This window comes from Hesperophylax consimilis, chromosome 13 (genome assembly GCF_061612785.1).
Source record: "Hesperophylax consimilis isolate HC1 chromosome 13, BYU_Hcon_1.0, whole genome shotgun sequence".
Lineage (NCBI taxonomy): Eukaryota > Metazoa > Arthropoda > Insecta > Trichoptera > Limnephilidae > Hesperophylax > Hesperophylax consimilis.
In genome coordinates this window covers 20,253,748-20,273,972 of record NC_142848.1, presented here as the reverse complement: position 1 = coordinate 20,273,972, position 20,225 = coordinate 20,253,748, and the positions used below count along the sequence as shown (strand labels likewise).

General features: G+C 34.0%; 1 protein-coding gene across 2 annotated transcripts in view; it reads right to left on the bottom strand.

The window, feature by feature from the left end:
- Window positions 1–20,225, bottom strand: part of LOC149418570 (ubiquitin-conjugating enzyme E2 R2) — a 141,437-nt gene that overhangs the window by 97,405 nt on the left and 23,807 nt on the right. For both annotated transcript variants that reach the window (XM_089638851.1, XM_089638852.1), the window contains exon 2: window positions 16,802–16,888. In XM_089638851.1, the coding sequence (XP_089494977.1) occupies window positions 16,802–16,888 (87 nt within the window). The remainder of the gene's footprint in view (window positions 1–16,801; window positions 16,889–20,225) is intronic.

Below are 20,225 nucleotides of genomic sequence, written 5' to 3'. Positions count from 1 at the left end.
TTAAAAGTGATAGTTACAGCAAGTTGTATGTACAAAACGTGCTCGTATTTAGGAAGATGTAAGTATAAAGCATTATATTATAAGCAGTAAGCATATTGAAACTCTTTTGTAACTATTTGAGTGAAAGAGAACAATTCGTGTCCTATGGTGAGTTCAAGTCTAATGCATATCCTACAAATTCTGGTGTGCCGCAGGGATCCAATTTAGGACCCCTATTGTTTTTAATTTTTATAAACAATATTCAGGGAAAGATTAAATTTCAGTATTGATAACAAACTTGGGTTCAACTTCCAAAAATGTTCAGTCATGTGCTTTACAAGGGCACACAAGACCATATATTTTAATTACAAAATGAAAGATAGATATCGCTTAACATTTCACGCTCATATTGAAAAGATCTGTAAATCAGCCACTATATACAATTATTATATTGTCATACACAATTCGAAAGACTTGACCAACCTTGAAGTAATAAGGCTGCTTTACTTTAGCTTAGTGCGTAGCATTCTCGAGAATGGATCTCAGGTATGGGGGCCAGAGGACACTGTCAATGTACTAATGGTCTATAAGATACAAAAGAAGTTTTTACGATACCTCTACATGAGAGAGTTTGGTTATTAACCATGGCTGTTTCCAACAGCATTTATCTTGGGAATGCTGGGTGTATGCAGCCTTAGTTCCAGAAGGGATGTTGCATTACTCCTGATGGCGTATAAGCTTCTAAATGGTTTAGTATCAATACCAGACATTCTGGCTAAAAATTTTTGATTTTATGTCCCGGATAATTTTTCGCGAGGCCGCCAACACAGGCTTTTGATTCTTCCTAGGTGCAGAACTAACTTACCAATGGTGATGACCTTGGGAAGGATCACTAGGTTAATTAACTGCCTCGCAGGATATTTTCCACATGTCCTACAACGTATTTAAACGTGAAATATTACTATTCAATACTTAACATTGTAAACCTAAATTTGAAACTTTTTTCTTTGTCCCACTTGTAAATGTATTTGTTATTCACTTTTTTGTAAATTTTAATTATCGATATTGCAATGTTCTGGTTTATACTGTTTTTGCAAATAAACAATAAATAAGAATAGTGCCACAGCTTTCACAGTCCTCCTCACTAGGGTTGGCTGCTTGTAGTTTTTATATTGTTGTACTAGCTGTACCCAGTCACGCGTTGCTGTGGCTCAGTATGTCTGTGCAGAGAAACAATAGCGCGTGTTGCTTTTACTTCCAACAGATAAAAATAATATATGGCTAATTTATATAGAGCCGTATTCGTGAAAGATCACCTCAAGGGCGCTGTACAAATATATTTATTAAATAAAAATTACCGCTGGCTTACAACTAGAATTCATGATTAATAGTGGCTTACATCCACGACTCATATCTAGTGACTTACGACTAAGACCTATAACTACTGTCTTGGCAGAATAAAGGCGATGCCATACGTAGTAATGCAAAATCATATGTGTTTTTGGTTGGAAAATTTGGTCGCCTAGAAATGTTTCAGATGCTTTAATTAAATACTGCGAGTAGAATACATCTTGGCATTTGAAATAATCAAGTCTTTTTATAAGCCCAGAAAAAAATAATGTATAAGGCCTATGAAAACTGCTTTAGAGTTCAAAATCTCCTACTTACGAACCCATTTTCGGTTATGACTTTATTTTATAATGTTGCAAATTAAGTTATTTATAAAACGATCGGAAAAAAATAAACGTTTATGCCTGAACATCAACAAAATAAAATAAAAGACACTTTTTGGCCATGTTTTTTTCTTGCATAAATCAAAACAGGCGGATGGTGTTAAACGGGAATTTAAACCTTATCGCCATATACGTAAGGGGTGTTATTGATAGCTGCTTGATTTAAAATATTACACGACGTAGTGCATCGCTTTAATGACAAGTATATGTTCATATGCAGAGACTTACAACTAACATACTTACATTTAAAAATACACCAATAAAACAGATGGCATTTTTTTAAATTCATTTTTCTACCTGTCACAGGTGTCATCTACATTATATAAGCATATAAAAACACGCGTATTCAAAGCACTTTCGGAGATTTAAGATTTTGAACAAAAGAGTATTCTAGTTGTCTTCACTTTGCCTTCATAATGATTGGAAGTTGATTATCAGTAATTATCACTTAATTTTATCAGACATGTTTTAACTTAAGTTTTAAATATTTTCATTATTTTTTTTGGTTTGATTTGGTAATATTTCTGTCCAAAACCAGTATATTTTTGCTTATTGCCCTGTTTGGTTGAGTATTATTTATGTTGGGCAGTGGAGTATTCACATTTTTTAAATATAGTTTTCGGTTCACTTGAACGTGCCATGTCTTCCTCGGGCGTCCCCTTATTCAATTATTCTACCATTCATCTTTTTTCTGCTATTTCTATCCTTACTGCTATACATATTAGTTAGATAGTGTAATAACAATAAAACATGTATAGTGGTGTTTCGCCACAAGCGAAGCCTAACCTGTAAACAACAAACATCTCCTTAAATAATCCAAGTAATGCTCTTCTCGCATAAATTTACTCCTACGTTTATGTTTACATGGGGAGAACAGCCTAACGTAGAGCCATGTTTTAATAATTTAATAATGTTTGCATAAACATATAAGATAGACATTGTTAATACATATATTTGATCTATATAACATCAAAGGTTACAATCCAGAAGCCTGAGGCAAGAAAAGCTGTAACAGATAAAAAATATATTTTTTTAAATTAATAAAACATGGATAATACATACCTTAATGACTAAAGGCTTGGATAATTAGAAAAACAATAAAAATTAAAATTAATTTACCATAATACATACATATATCTATTTAAAATTTTGACCTAGTTGCGATATCTCCTCAGCCGGGTAGTAGCGAATTTTAAAGATTTTTTTTTTGGTTTGACTAAGGATTGAACCTTACTGCTGTGAACTTTTAATGTCTTATTTATTTTTTGGTTTGATTGAGGATTGAATCTTCCTCCCCAGGGACAAAGGACTGAAAAGACCTGGCCAAATCCAGATCGGGTAGGATCGATATTTATTTCGTATATTAACTGCTGTAACGTCATCCAATTTCAGAGAGATGCGTATATGTCCGCGCGTGCACGTGATTGCCACCAAAATTGATAGAATGCAATATCATCGGCAACGAGTCTATCATGTTTCAGCTCGATCAAATCTTGGGAAATGTTTCCAGAATCGAACATTATACAGGGTGTATCGGCACGTACCCGACAAACTTTAACCAGCTATTCCTTAGCATATTTGGAGTAAAAAATCTTATGTGCACTTTGCTGTCCGGTAACGTTTTTTTTAATAAAAAAAAATATTATTCATATTTTCACCACTGTTTTATCCTTTGTCAAAGTTTGAAAACCCATCTGGCAATATTTTATTCGAATTCCGTTGAATAATGCACGTGTATACCTATATTGGCGCACTTTTACAATCACAACGAAATGGCACGGCACCATTCGTCTCATTTTTAACTATTATTATTTAGTGTGTGCGAAAGAGCGAAGACATACTTGCTTATAACAGCTGTTGAACACGAAAAGAAATGCCAATGACAGTGATGTAGTGTGGAAATTTTTATTTTTTTTGTTTTTAATTGAAAAAAAAATGCTACCGGACAGCAAAGTGCCCATAACATTTTTTACTCCAAATGTGCGAAGGAATAGCTGGTTAAAGTTTGTCGGGTTAGTGCCGATACACCCTCCAAAGATTTAAAAAGAGAATTTCCACATTGTTAGAGCGCGTTCAAAATTCATCAAATATTGTGAAATTTAAAAAACAATGACGAGTAAATAATAATAATAATGTATTGTTTTGGTTGTTGCAGAATACTGAACGCAAGTTTTCAATAAAATTTAGACATTTTTGTGAACATTAAAAATAATCGAATCGTTCCATTCCATTTGAGTCAACGCGAAGGTTAATACTTAATTACATCGATAAATAAATTGAGATCGACATTATCGTCTAAATAAATAATAAACTATTGACAGAAAATGTATTGAACTTCTCACACAGAACAAACTAGGTATAATAAATATTCACTAACCTGCCTTCAATATTATGGACACTTTCTGAAAGGGAAAACTTTGTTACAGCGATATCTTTACCCAAGATTTCAAGAGAAAACTTCCGAACGGTAAAAGAAAAAACTTTAATATTCAAAGGGTTCTTCGGTTTTAAAATAGTTGTAAACTTTGAGATGTTGGATTCAAATAGTGTTATTGAAATTTTCGACCATAATACATATATCTTAATATATAAAAATCACGTGTCACTATGTTCGTACACGCTAATCTCCGAAACCGCCCAACCGATTTCAATGAAATTTTGTGAATGTGTATGGTTGGTTCCAGCTTGAAACGTGATAGTTTTGAACCCGATAGGTGGCGCTGTTGTCGAGATCAAAATTTTGAGTTTTTCAGCGAATTTAGTTTTTTTGTTCAGCTTTTTCATCCAAAAATACATACAGTAACACATTTTAACTTCTCTACACTCCCCCACGTAATTTTTTATAGGAAAAAAGAGTCTTAATTCATTTTTAAGTTGTGTAAGCTTATCTATTCACATTAACAAAAGACGGATTGACAAAAAATATTGTTCACAAAACTGTAATATTTTATATTGAGCTGCAACAACCATCAATAACAACCCTTACGTAAATGGCGATAAGGTTTAAATTCCCGCTTAACACCATCCGCCTGTTTTGATTTATGCAAGAAAAAAACATGGCCAAAAAGTGCCTTTTATTTTATTTTGTGGATGTTCAGGCATAAATAATTAATTTTTTTCGATCATTTTATAAATAACTTAATTTGCCACATTATACAATAAAATCATAACCGAAAATGGGTTCGTAAGTAGGAGATTTTGAACTTTAATGCAGTTTTCATAGGACTTATACATTATTTTTTTCTGGGCTTATAAAAAGACTTATCTAGAAAATACTTGATTATTTCAAAGGCCAAGATGTATTCTACTTGAAGTATTTAATTAAATCATCTGAAACATTTCTAGGCGACCAAATTTTCAAACCAAAAACACATGATTTTGCATTACTACGTATGGCATCGCCTTAAGTTAAAATGTATTACTTTAAAAATATTGTTCACAAAATCGCACTACATTAAGTTAAAATTTATTAATTGAATTAATTAATCTATAATGAATGTCAGTCTATATTGTTTAGAATAAGAATCAATCTTTATTTACCTCATTTTCAACATATAATTTTTACCATTATCAAATAAGAATTTTCATTTCGAATTTGAGATTTCACTTGAATATGAGATGAATAAAAATAAATAAAAAATATATATATCGAAAGTGTTTTCTGGAGAGTTTAGAACAGTACCGGTCGCATTTATTATTTTCTATCGTACAGAACAATAATCACAATCTGCTGAAATAATCGATATTAATTGAAACGACAACACCAAATCTACGATGGGTGTGACTTGCACATGTCTATGTATGTCAAATGCATAAAATATCCGACAACAGCGACAATAGATAAAAGCCTGTCTATATAAAATGAGGTCTATATAAAACGCAGTCTACATAATACGCTTCAACAACGCATTGAAATTATTAAAATTCACTTGAGAGAATCAAATGCAAATCATTTTGAGTGATGAGGCCCATTTCCACCTCGGTGGCTTCGTCAACAAGCAAAATTGTTACATCTGGGGCTCGGAAAACCCAATAGTTATTGTAGAAAAGCCTCTCTATCCTCAACATGTGACTGTTTGGTGCGGTTTATGGTCCGGCGGAGTCATTCATTGGACTTTACTTTTTTGAAAATAAGGCTGGAGCAACAGTTACGGTGAATGGATTGCGCTATCGAGAGATGATTAATGATTTTTATGGCCGAAATTGGATGGTATTGATCTGGACAACGTTTACTTTCAACAAGACGGCGCTACGTGCCACACAAGCAACGAAACCATTGATCTTTTACGATTGATAATCAAAATAACACCTCTTATTGGAAAACCCTGTAGAACGCGTTCTGTGGCAGGACAACGTCTGCCCGGGCCCACTAGTGTATCTCTAAATAGTCGCTATCCGCGTCTGCCTGTTTGTGCGCTTAGTTCTTCTAAACTACGCTATGGATTTTTTACTATCATTTAGAGAATTTCTTGCGGAAGGTTTACACGTATAAAACATTCATATTGTAATTATTAAAAATAGAGAAAAGTCGATCTTTTATAATCAAGTCGTAAAAATATTTTTCGAGCACTACATTGCTAATGCTGGCTAAACTTTATGAGATACATGAAAATAATGTCCTACGGAATTGTACACCTTAAAAAGGCCTACAGAAAAGTCCGTGGTAGTGTATGTCTATATCCGAAGAATAACCCCCAGCAACATCGGGTACTCGTCATCTAGTATTTATATATATATATATTTTTGGTTTAAATATTTATTAATAAAAAAAGTTACAAAAAATAAAGTAATAATTTCACCCAATTTTATATAAAGATATACCACTAAAATAAAGCTATCCTTTATTTATTGTTCGTTATTTTTTTAATGTAATATGCCAAAGTATTCAGTTTATATTTTCAGTGTGTTTTTTAACGTGAAGTTTAGAATCTTTGTTATTTATATTACGGATACTTTCTAGTAATGAATTAAAAATATATTTATATAGTTGAATTGCCTCATTGTTTTTGTTGAGGAAAATCATTTCTCGCAGGGCCTATGTTATTCTTGGAGATGTTGTGTTGGGGTCTTCTTGAGGAAAGGAAGGAGTGAGCCAGGGTCTTCAAGAGACCCATGTTACAGGAGAGAGGAAACACAAGGCCGGCAAATCACTCCACAGTACCCCATCACCACGACGATGAACCGCTTCGAGATCTCTGACAAGGTCACGAACGCGTATATAATAAGATTTGCAAGTTTATTTATGATGACGAATTGAAACATGACGAGTCATTTTTAATGAATTCGGTCAAAGCTAGTAAAGCTAAAGTTAATTGCTTGTTTCTTTATGCACAGTAACAATGATAGAAAACTAGTGTAGGTACAATTAGTTGTTCTTCTCTCGAAATGAATTCAATTTTATCGGGTGATTTATTGTACCTGAAAAACTTCCATTGAGATTACGCTCCTAGCAGATGACCCGTGTAAAACAACATATCTCGAGTGAAATCAAGTGGCAGTCCATTGCCAAAAGGTCACAACGACCTCGATAGGGGTCACGCTATTTCTGTGGCTCTGGAAGATATAAGGCCGGAGATACTGGCGAAAATCGTTACTCCGATCTGTGCCGGCGCAAACTACTGAAGACTGAAGGTAAAACGAAATCTGACAAAAATAGGCAATGCCACACGTACACTTCGGATGCGGTACCGCGCGCCACTTCAGGCCGCCGCGCAGAAAAGTAAAGTCCAAAAGTAAGGTAACGGTTTACAGCGAAGTGAGACATTTCTGCGCGGTGCACTGGAGCCGGCGGGTGGTACCGTGTGGTACTTACCGTGTAAGTCATGAATTTAATTTCGGTACGACAATTCGATACAATAATGTGTTGTAATTCGAATGAAACTGTACTAATAAAAACAGGATTATAACTTTTTAACTTCGATGAATAATGTTAAAACGCTGTAGTTTATATCAAGTTCGCATATAAAATTATCGAGAGAGGGAAAGCTCAACCCTTTATGCTATCATAGAGGTTAAAATTACACGTAATAATGTAAATAGTAATAAACGTATTTGTTTTTAAAAATATAGAAGCAATTTAAAAATTGTAAATAATAATCATATATTGTTTCACAGTGCTTTCACACTAAAATTAAACTTTAGGGCTATTTAATACACAGATACATACCGTCGTGGAAAGTTACGTTGTATAAAAGCAATTCTTTGTTTTCTAGCTCCCTGAATTTAGCACTCTCGTCACATCCATGATTATTTATATTATCTCACTCTTTTGGGTATATATATATTAGTAAATTGTATCTGTCGCATTCACCTCTTATATTCTGTCTCTCTCTCTTTTTTGTTCATAATATTTAATCTCCGCATTTAGCGTCAATTGATTACATTAAACTGATATAATAATATTGAAGATATGAATGAGATTATCAACTAGCAATTATTTATAAATAGTAAATACTAACTACCTTATTACAGAATTGATTTTAGATACAAGCGGAGCAGTCAGGCAACAAATATTTTTAGAGATCAATGTGAGTGAATGTACGAATTTACTTCGGGTTTGAATCATTGCTTTCAAAATAAACATGGATGCCACTCAGGGAAATGATAAATAGAACAGAAAAATATTCATCATATTCTAGAAAAAAATAAATTGAAAAATTAAATAATATATTTTCATTGTTATGTAAATTGTTTAGTGTTTTTTTGTTTGTTACCTAAAACTTTGACACTTTTTGTTCTTCTCGGTGTGCATTAAATCATGTAAAATCAGGGCGCAATGATAATGAATAAATAAATAAAATGAAGAAAAAAAAATTATCAATCTGTTGTAATTCGAATTTAATTCTCATTTTACACAGCCGTAGGGCAGACATTGGGATGCATCTCAAGTACGAAGCTCGGCTATTTTTTTTTTGGTTTTATGGATTCTTTCGTAATCCTCTAACTAGCTAGGGCTTATAGCAATACCCTTTCATGTTTCTAGCTGACTAGTACTGCGGCTCATTTGGCCTTATTACTATCACCATCTGATGGTTGTATTTACTTGACTGATTTTATGTTACAATTGAGTTTTATGAGGAAAAATTCTTAACTGGATAAAAAACCTCATACAAATGACAAGAAAAAGAAAAACAATAAGTAACGAAGCTCGGCGCTTGGGCTCTTTTGACGTCTTCGTACATTATTTTATACTGCACTAGTGACTAAATTTGAAATGCACCATTTCAAAAATAATTCACAGTTTTGAAAATAGAATTAAATGAATTCGAAACAATTGACAAAAATAGCATTGCAACAAGATGATAAACTGTGACACGTGCTTGAAGATATTCCAAAACCTAACATAGATAACGTGCTTTGGGTTTGATTGAATAATCAATAAATATTCACGTTTTGTCTCAACTAATACAGGAGCAATCAGCGCACTTCAGAAACAGAAATGTCTGCCGAAGAGATGGCACGTTGATCAGGCGTGGTTAGTGGCACGGTTAGTTCGATTTATATTATTATTACTGTAACTTTATTTCATAATTTTACGTAAAACAAATGTCACTTCGAAAAAATGGCGGCCATAATTCTAAATGAAAGTTAACAATTACATTTATTCGAAACACTCGTTTTAATCAATACGACTTTTTTGTCAGTGTAGCTACCAAAAAGCAACAATTTCAACACGTTGCGATCAACGTGAAAAGGGAAAAACGTAGTATAACAATGAAAGCTCGTATTTCAATCGCATGAAAAGGTTATAGAATACATTTATGCAAACTTTTGTTTACGACAACAATGTTCTGAACTAATCCATAATTAACCAATGAATCACAATCAATCGCCGATGCATTGTATAGATGATACATTGTTCATTAAACCTGTCACCTTAATAAACGCCATGCCATTTAAGTATAATAAAAAAAGAATGATTACCTTTAAAGGAAAGAAACGAGGAATTAAAGGTCAGGTCCGCTGGACGGGTTCGGCGAGGTCGTTCCGCAGCGCGGTCAACGTCTTCCGTCGTCCTGCCACGGAAATAGACGGATACGGCAAACGTCAAATGGACGGATTTATTTGCCAGACGTAAAGAAGATTTTTGCCAACAAACTCAGACGAGAAAGTCAAACGAGAATATAAGGTAATGAAGAAATAAAGATAAAATCAATTAAACCTATACTCAAATGATGACGCTAAAACACTGTAACTTTCTACATCCCAACCTACTGTGTCTGTAATAAACACATTGAATGATCTTTTTAGTTTAAAAAAACTAACCTACACCATTTTTCAGAAGTAGGCAGAGAGGATGAACCGGTAAGTAACTCTGCCTTACAACATTCCTATATCGCCTCCTAAAAACCAATCTTCTGTTATTCCAACTTTTTATATGACCCGATTCTCGTACTTGATTAATTTGATCGTGCTATGTCTTTCTCAGGCGTTCCCTGACTTATTTCCAGTATTTATTTTACTAATTTTATATGCCCTGAAGAAGGCACAGGTGTGCCGAAACCGGTAGATGTGAAATAAACGTAAAATAAAGTCACTTTGTTTCAATATCCAATACGGAATCATCTCATCAAAATGACAGTTCAACGCACCTACAAAAAGTGATATAGTCATTAAAAGTGCTATAGTTTTTGTTTCATCACACCTACAAAAAGTGATATAAAGTCATGAAAATGGATGAAACAAAAACTAGGTTAAATAGGTTACATAGGTAACTATTTAACCTAGTTTTTGTTTCATCACTTTTAATGACTCTATATTTATCACTTTTTAAAGGTGTGTTTAATTGTCATTTTGATGAAATATCATAGAATCCTGTCCAATACATATTTCTTAATGAGACAGTTTATCCTCTGCTATGTAATGGTATTTACACTCTCCGTAAGAACATTTTCAGAGATGAGACGCTGAGATAAACATCACGGATGGTATTTAAACCTTGCACGATGAATAGCAGATCAAACGCCACATGTAAAGAGAAATTAGTGTTGTGTTAATTAAATGTATACGTGAAAACAAATACGGGTCTGATGATTTACAAATATTATGTAATTCATCAAAGTAGACGAAAATAGACTGGTGCTATTGATTATAAAGTCTGCGTACATGTTTTGAATAATAGGTATATATTTACCATTGAGGACGGGTTGTTTCACAGAATTTGAACAATTCTCAAATTTAAAAGTTAACACACTTCCGGCGGGAAAGGTAGTTAGTTCAACCTTTTAAGCCTGTCTTAATTGAATGGCTGTAAAGGCAATGCTGTCCAATAATTCTACATGAATATAGTATACCAATCTTTTTGTGGAGGTCCCAACTATAAATTATAAACAGGTCATACAAATCTCCCATTTTCTTATCTTCTCTTGTGTGGAAGAACATTTAATCAAAATGAAACTACAATAACCTGTAGAATTGGTAATAATTCTTGCACTCACGCCACTGGAGGTGCGTAAATCGTTTTTTTTAGTAATCATTTGTGCAAAAGTGAAAAGCAAATGGTTTGTTATGTAATAAAATACGTACATTTTGTAAACATAACACATCACTAAATGGCCCAAACCTGACTTTCCTCAGTTTACGTAGTTAAACTACAAAGAAGCTTTCATTTCAGATAGCACTTTTATAGTTGGGGTGTCTTGACTAAAATGTAAAAAAAATCATTCAAATCTGTACCCGAGAAGCATACGGATGCTACACCGAAACACGAAATATTCAGGAGAGCCGACAAGCTGTGTTTTTGTAGTGAATCTTATTTTCACTAATATTTTGATTGAAAATGGAAAAAAAAACATTTCTTTCAATTATCAATCAAATAACAAGAAATTTGCTAAAGAAACAACATAGGTACTCGGCTCTCCTGAAAATTTCGTGTTTTGGAGTTTTATCCGTGTGTTTCTAGGGGAACAGAAATATATGTTTTTTGTTTAAAACCACGATTTTTTATTAATTTTAAGACCGACCGGTTTCGCTACACTCGAGCATCGTCAGGGTACAAAATTAAACTGAGTCAGTTTGATGTCAGTTTAATTTTGTACCCTGACGATGTTCGAGTGTAGCGAAACCGGTCGGTCTTAAAATTAATAAAAATTCGTGGTTTTAAACAAAAAATATTGTTTTTATTTGTTTGTCACATAACTTGAAAATTAACTTGGAAATTTGACGAATTGTTCAAATTATGTGAAACAACCCGTCCTAAGTAGTATCACTGAGGGGAAAGCAGTGAGACCCTCCATGAGAAGGACACTCCATAATATGTTTATTATTGCTAATTGACTTCTTCCAAACGAAATATGAGAATTTACGTGTTCGCGAAAAGCGATAACATCGTAGGGATATGTAAGGGGTGTGACAAAATGGCGGTTTTCCAAATTTGTTTCAATAATCCGTTGAAAATTTAAAACAAAATGTTAGTAGTTTGTGTATAAAATCATTTAGTGTGTATCATTCGGACAATTACAAAACATAGGAGAGGAAGCAATTTGTTAAATAAAATACTTATTTTTGTGGTTAGCACGAAGCATGGAGTCCAGCTAAAGGTTAACCAATTACTGACAAAAATAATGGACATGCATGTTCCAACTTCCTTTCTATTACAATTATTACTAACTGCAATGCAGTTAGATTGTTGCTAGAAACTTCATGTTTTATAATAAACCGTTAAGTAAGCAATTTCAACTGACTTCATAAGTCTTTCTTTATACCCTCGCTTATTTCCTTTAAGTAGACATCCAGACGATTTTCGCAAGGTTCAACGAAACTCCGAAAGCATTAACCTTGTAGCAATGGCCACCGCGCACGAATATGTATGTATTGTAGAAATATACAATGTATAGGTACATATTTACAATTCCTATATGTACGTATATTTCAGTATGTTTATGATTCCCTTACTAGACGGCCGAATGTATATATTATTGCAGAGACAGGAACCGTTAGTCTGTGATGAAGAAGCATTTACAAGATCCAGGTCGCGAGATCACAGCAGATTCAGCATCAGTTATAATATGACTTCTCTGCCTCGTCCATGAACACTGACACGCCAATCCACGAACAAAGAAAAATGCAACTGTACTTCGTTAGACAAAGAGACTTTCAACACGATAAGGTGTAACACCGACCTACATACGTATTTCCTACAGAGAAAATAATATCACTATAAGTTTGAATTGGGATGAGCGGAAAGCGGCAGGGTTAGAGGAACGAAAACAAGTACAACTTTATGAATACGTAATAAAGTTGTACTTGTTTTCACAGACATGTACCTATTAATTAGGAATACCGGTAGTCAATTAGTATGTGTAAACATGGAAATTTGAAAGAAATACAATATTTCTATCATGCTAGATAAAAATAGTATATATATAGGTGGTATCTACGCCGTGAAATCAGAGATACAAGAATGTCTTTCCCATGTTATAAAAAGGATCGTTTTCCAAATCTGTCAAGCAACGAACGTCATCTAAAGGTACGGATACATTGAATCGCGCCAAACGCCGCTTGCGGTTGCTTCGTGTTCCTTTCCCATACTTCAAGGCTCGGCTCGCGTTTCGGTTCGCAAATGTATACGCAGCATAGTATGAAAAGTCTCGATAATAATGTTATGTAGGCATTCACACGTGCCAAAGCTTTGAGTAGAGATCAAACTTTGAAAGCAAAGGATAAGATTAAATTTTCGTTCGACATTAGCGATCTCAAACGAGGAAGTACGAGTTGTTCTATTTGCATTTAATTAGTTGTGCAGAAACCAAGTGGAGTGATGGCGTCCTTCACATCGTCGTGGCTCTGGTCCACGTCACAGCTGTGTGATTCTAATCATAAGATCGCTTCACCTTCAGGCAGAACGTCCGTACTGCGAGCAAGGTCGTCGTTAAGTCCAGTGCGAGGTAACTCTTGTACACACCTGATTTGTGATTCAAATTACGAGCACCGTTGACAAAAGCGTAACAACGATTATTTCAAATCATCGAAAGTGTTAAAGCATCGCGTCATAATGTAGATCCGGCTCGAAGGACCAAAAATGCACAAGGCACAGAAGAAAAATTAAAAAAGGGGTATGCTTAGGATGGGAAATAGTTCAGTTAATACGTTCAGGAGTACGGAATAAGAAGTCGATGTATATTCTAAAATCACATTGAAATTTGGTAGTGAACGCGTATTATTACTTGAGCTGGTCCTATCCGCGGAATTGAATTATACAACAACCAATCCAACCAGATATCATAATATATGCTTATCTCAAATACCAAGTGGTGCTAGTCTCAAGTGTCCCAGTATGTATAAGTAGCTAAGGACCAAATAATAAAAAATAAAGAAAATTAGAAAATGATTTTTACCAGACTTACGAACGTAAAGAAAGTGATTTATCAGAATATTTTCGCTGTACTTTATTAAATAAGCTAGGATAATCCTAGGTATTATTTCAAGAACTAAAAACAATACTTAGGCCCGCATTTGGTACAGCTAGTAAAGCACTCCACGGCAAAAGATATTTTTTGAATATCAAAATGATATTAAAGTACGGTGGTCAGGTTAATGGTCGCTTCTCTCAAAAAAGCGACGGTCGGTCACGAGCATAATAGATTAGGCAATTTGACGGTTTTTTGGAATGAATGCAAAGCGATCTATCAAAGCACAAAACTGAAATAGCCGCCGCTGGCCGAGTCATTGCCACCACTGTAGGTCATATCCGTGTGCCTACGCGACGTGTTATGACGACTTATAATATATGTTTGGGTATAGTAGGGTGGACGATCTCCGCCCACGAGGAGCGTCCAGCCTAACCAGAGGACTCGGGACAAAGAAACGAGGGCGGGAAGCTTGCCAGAAAACATGGTTCATTCTGAAACACGAAGGCCAGTACCGCCGCTTAGGTCAATCAAATAATGAGACACAGGAACGACTGTAGTTTGATCCAGACATTCAGTAGCCAGTTCATCAACCAGTTGTGGGAAAGCTCATGAGCAAACTGACAAGACAAAGGAGTTCCGACAGCTTCTAGCCTCCACTACTCTCGTTAGATACGCTATTCTGATTATGGCGGGTAATCTTTCTTTGTTTAGGATATCCGGAGATAAATTACGACCTTACTAATTATAAATACATTAAACACTCGTATTTCGAGATACAAACAAAACTATATTATTGAATTTTGACCTCTAGTATACACAAATTTATTTATTTTTTAAATTTTCTTCTAAACATGTTTATTATTAGGTATAAGAGATTGTATATCGTCCGCTAGTCGACCTATGTTCTGGAGAACATTTTTCAAGGGAAAATTGTTTTAAGCGAAAGACTTAAAACCAATTTTAACTAAAAATATTTTAAAAACATCCATGAAATTTATATAACCACTCGAGTGCTCGCGTCAATAACTGGAATATGAGTTGAGTGATTGGCGTTCGAGATGAAAATTTCTCGCCCTCATTTAAAGAAAAGCATACATCTGAATTTTAATACGGATACATATAATCTGATACCGCTATATAGCCAATAAATTCACCTATATTTTACCGTTTATCCTACATATTTAGGGTTTATAAAAAAAGTATTAAAAATCGTAAATGCGCGAATTCTGCGAGTGAAAAATGACATATTATGGCGTGCGATCACTCAAGACATTTTGCAAACTCGGCATAATATACCGAAAATCACTCGAGCTGCCAAAATATGAAGAAGAGTATTCAAACGGAGTTATTTTTTACAAGAATGCAAGAAAATAACATACTACTATAAGTCTAACACACAACACGATGACCTAGAAATGATATGCATACAACAAACACACAACACCTCAAACACTCAACAACTTCAATATGGCTTCCATCAATCATCTTGACGTCCCTTTAGCTCTACAATACTACACTCGGTTAGGTAAAGATTCTCGGGAAAAGAAAGACGTCAGACGAACCAGTTCGGGAAAGCGGCGGCTCGTTGACTTTCATTGTTTCTTGTGATAGATGACAAAGATTGTAAAAGGTAATTATTATTTCTTTGGCCATGACTAGTTTTTCTAACATTGAATTCAGACTAAGAAATTTCATTAAAAATAAGAGTCTTCGATCAAATTCTAACATACCGGAACTCAAAGTAGATATGTATACTAAAATAAGTCAATAGTAATGTTGCATTTCATAATGCGCAATAGTATTCATAATTAAGGTCAAAACAATCAATGTTGACATTGGTGAGTCCGTTATCTATCTCGACTTAAAAACAAGCATATTGTAAAATTTTCCTCATGTCGCCTATATCGTGAAAAAGGTGACAAGCCGCAAGCATTCAATACTAAAGAATCTGTACAAAGCTTTGGCAGAAATTCTAAACAAACTAGAAGAGACGCGGAAGTGTGACATAAAATTTTGTTGTGTTTTGGTTGTGTGTGTTAATGTTAGTGTGCCTAATGCATACGGTGCCTGTGTGTAGAACTCATTTGCGTCAAAACGAACATAATAATAACACGTTATTTCAGGAACATAGCTTCCTTTCTTTCTTCGAGCTGTTCTATTCAGTTCGGTACGCCAGGCGAGGGGTCAACCAACATTTAAAAACTTCATACATGTTTGATGTTCGTACTATACGAGTAAAACAAAAATACGAGCCAATAAATTCAGAGAAAATACTAGAGTTCAGCGTTTGAGCATTTTCTACATTTATGCTTAATTAAAATATTTATATACATTTAATTGTGAGCAGAAGATCAATAAAAGATTCCACATGTTTATAAGAATATAATGTTAATTTTAATTGATAATGTTAATTAAGTGTTAATCTCAAGTGACCTATCAGGTAAGTATTGAACTGTATATTTTCTCCATAAATAGTTAAGTAATAACATAGACCACTGTACAAATGTATTATCAGTTTGTACAGCGCCCTTGAGGTGTTTTTGCACAAAAACGGCGCTATACAAGTTATCCAAGTATTATTATTATTATTATTATTATGATTATTTCGTAGTTACCGATTTTTAGCAACGCAACACCAATGAATCGGAAGATGAAAGCAATATTCATGTTATGTTCGGCATCAATCATAATCAGAGAACATTACAATGTGAAATAATAACAACAAATAATGGTTCTTACCTCATACACATTCGGATGCCAGACTTTCGTTAAAAATCGTATTGACGGAGGCGAATACGGGTAATCTGGGGGGAATTTCATGTGAGCCTGCGAAAAAGAAAAACACATATTAATAATGTAATAATAACAAGGATTATGAGAGACATTATAATATCTTGTGAATAAGTAGTAGCTTGTAAATAATAATAATAATACATTATTTTTTAATAATAAACTAACATTTATAGGACAAGGTTTTATGCATAGCATAAAGGATAACAAATAATAATAAGAAATAATTAGTCATCCGAAATACTACTTGTCTTATAAAAGTTAGTTTATCATTAAAAATAATAATATTTGACAAGTCCAAAATATTTCATTATTTATGTATTTATTCATGTTCTCCGTTTAACGGTTATGCACCAATATATTACGGGGAAGATCACAAGCGAACGTAAAGCCGTGCCACGAATTAAATTAATTTCATTTGAATATTTCTAATAAAATTAATAATCGGTCGAAAATTATATTTTTCACTAAACCGGAGAAGATTCAAATTCCAACGAGCGCGATACTGGTGAAAGTCATTTATATAATAATCGAAAGGTATTAAAACAATAATGAAATGCTAAAACAGTTGTTGAAAGTTCAGAGAAGAATTTTAAATTAAGTAAACAATTTGAATTCGTATTTCAAAAACAGGTTTTCTTTATGTAGGTACAGGTTGCCAATTAAGTGAAAATATTTTTTTACTCATTTATGCCAGCCTTATTGCCGTGCTTACATAGTAAACAAATTATTATAATGAATCTATATAAATTTAAAAAAATAAAGGTTCGTTTCTTGAAAAACTTAAATCTCTGAAAGTTTGTCACCGATTGTTTTGAAATTTTGTCACCGATTGTTTTGAAAGTTTGTCACCGATTGTTTTGAAATTTTGTCACCGATTGTTTTGAAAGTTTGTCACCGATTGTTTTGAAATTTTGTCACCGATTGTTTTGAAAGTTTGTCACCGATTGTTTTGAAATTTTGTCACCGATTGTTTTGAAAGTTTGTCACCGATTGTTTTGAAATTTTGTCACCGATTGTTTTGAAAGTTTGTCACCGATTGTTTTGAAATTTTGTCACCGATTGTTTTGAAAGTTTGTCACCGATTGTTTTGAAATTTTGTCACCGATTGTTTTGAAAGTTTGTCACCGATTGTTTTGAAATTTTGTCACCGATTGTTTTGAAAGTTTGTCACCGATTGTTTTGAAATTTTGACACAACGTTACATTCGAATACGCCTGTGTTCTTATAAGTCACCTGTGAGATGTAAAAACTTTTTTGAAAAACAGCGTTGGACAAACCTGCTTTTAAAAAAAACAGCGTCATCTGTTGTATGTAAAAAGCAATACGCGCTATTGTTTCTCTATCTGCAAATATCAACTAAGCCGGAGCAATGCGTGGCGGGGTACAGCTAGTTTACAATAAATTAACATTGCACAATAGAACACTTGCAGTTCTTTCGAAAAATAAGTTGCTGGGAAAATAGGGGAAGAATAAAAAAACAGTTGGTTTAACATAGGGGTGCGTTAGTTGTATTGTAGTATTATTGAATTAACTACTCACAACTCGATAAAAAATATTACTTTAAATTATTGAGTGGTTGGGTTAGGTTAGGTTAGGTTTTGAAGCTTAGGTAGTAATTTTCTGTGAACATCTCACTGGGAGAACATGTGCCGAGGTGTTTGCATGGGTGTTATTCTGCTGTCATATGGTAGTTCCACCCATAGTGGCAGTATTTTACATTATTAGCCTTATAGAATTTGCAGATTAATAATTGATTTGTAATATTGCTTGTGTAAGACATTTACGAAGTGGCGTTTAGCGCCATTTTTTTAGTTCTGACCCAAACCAGATTTACTTACTTTCCACAGATTTTGATATATCAACAGATTCACATATCTCAGAGCTGAGTCATGCTTCTCAAATTTCAATACTAACAGAGCCTGCGCTTCTAAACCTAATGGTGATTAATAATAATATTTAAATGATGAAATCACAAAGACAAAAATTATAATGTACAATAATGTTGTAGGTGGGTATGTTAGGTTGACAGTACAGTAAAAAGTAGCCGACATAACTGTCAAAAAATCAGAATCTTAAAAAAGTGCGACTAAACTTGAAATATGGCACAGCTAACGGTTGACGGGCGGAATCCAAGTAAATTGGATGATACTTGGAAGGAAGAGAAGAATGTCATTCACGTCAAAGAATGGCTGACAACCTAGAGAAAGCCGCCTGCTTCGTCTGTCTTTAGAGCAAGGACTCAATGTAGACATAGATAGTTAAAGAATTTACAAGTTAGGGTGGTATGAAGAAGGCATAGGGGATATATTTCCTTCCTTCTCACATCCAAGTGAAGTTATTATCTATTTATAAGCCACCTGTACGCAACATTTCAATAAAATAATGTATCTATTTACTTGCTGAAGTGTACCCGGCGTTGCTGGGAGTTATTCTTAGGAGATAGACATATACCATTGCAGACTTAGGAGATAGACATATACCATTGCAGACTTAGGAGATAGACATATACCATTGCAGACTTAGGAGATAGACATATACCATTGCAGACTTAGGAGATAGACATATACCATTGCAGACTTAGGAGATAGACATATACCATTGCAGACTTAGGAGATAGACATATACCATTGCAGACTTAGGAGATAGACATATACCATTGCAGACTTAGGAGATAGACATATACCATTGCAGACTTAGGAGATAGACATATACAATTGCAGACTTAGGAGATAAACATATACCATTGCAGACTTTTCTGTAGGCCTTTTTAAGGTATACAATTCCGTAGTACATTACTTTGATGCATCTCATAAGGTTTAGCCAGTGTTAGCAATGTAAGCGCCCGAAAATATTTTTTTTCGATTTGATTACAAAACATAGACTTTTCTCTACTTTCTATAAGTATAATATGCATGCATTTCCGCAAGAAATTAAAAAAGTGATAGTGAAAACCCTATCAAAATCCGTTGCGTAGTTTAGAAGAACTAAGCGCAGAAACAGACAGATGCGGATAGCGACTTTATTTTATACTATTTAGAGATATAAAGGAAGGTGGGTGTCTGTAGCGGGCGGCCGTCTACGTGGCATTATACAAATCTTTAGTTTTATTTCGAGATTGATCACATTTCGCACACACTTGACATTCAAAATTATAGGAAAATTATTGTCTACATCTGATTGCGAAAAACTCCGTTTAAAGCCCGGGCAACGCCGGGAACTTCAGCTAGTAATAGTAATAATAAATGGTGATGATATTGCAATTTAAAATTGTTAAGTACTCGAGTTGAAGTGTTTCTTTAATACGAATCAGCCCGATAATCGATAATTGGCTTTCCGCGTCAGATAATGGGGAAGAATAGTATTGATAATG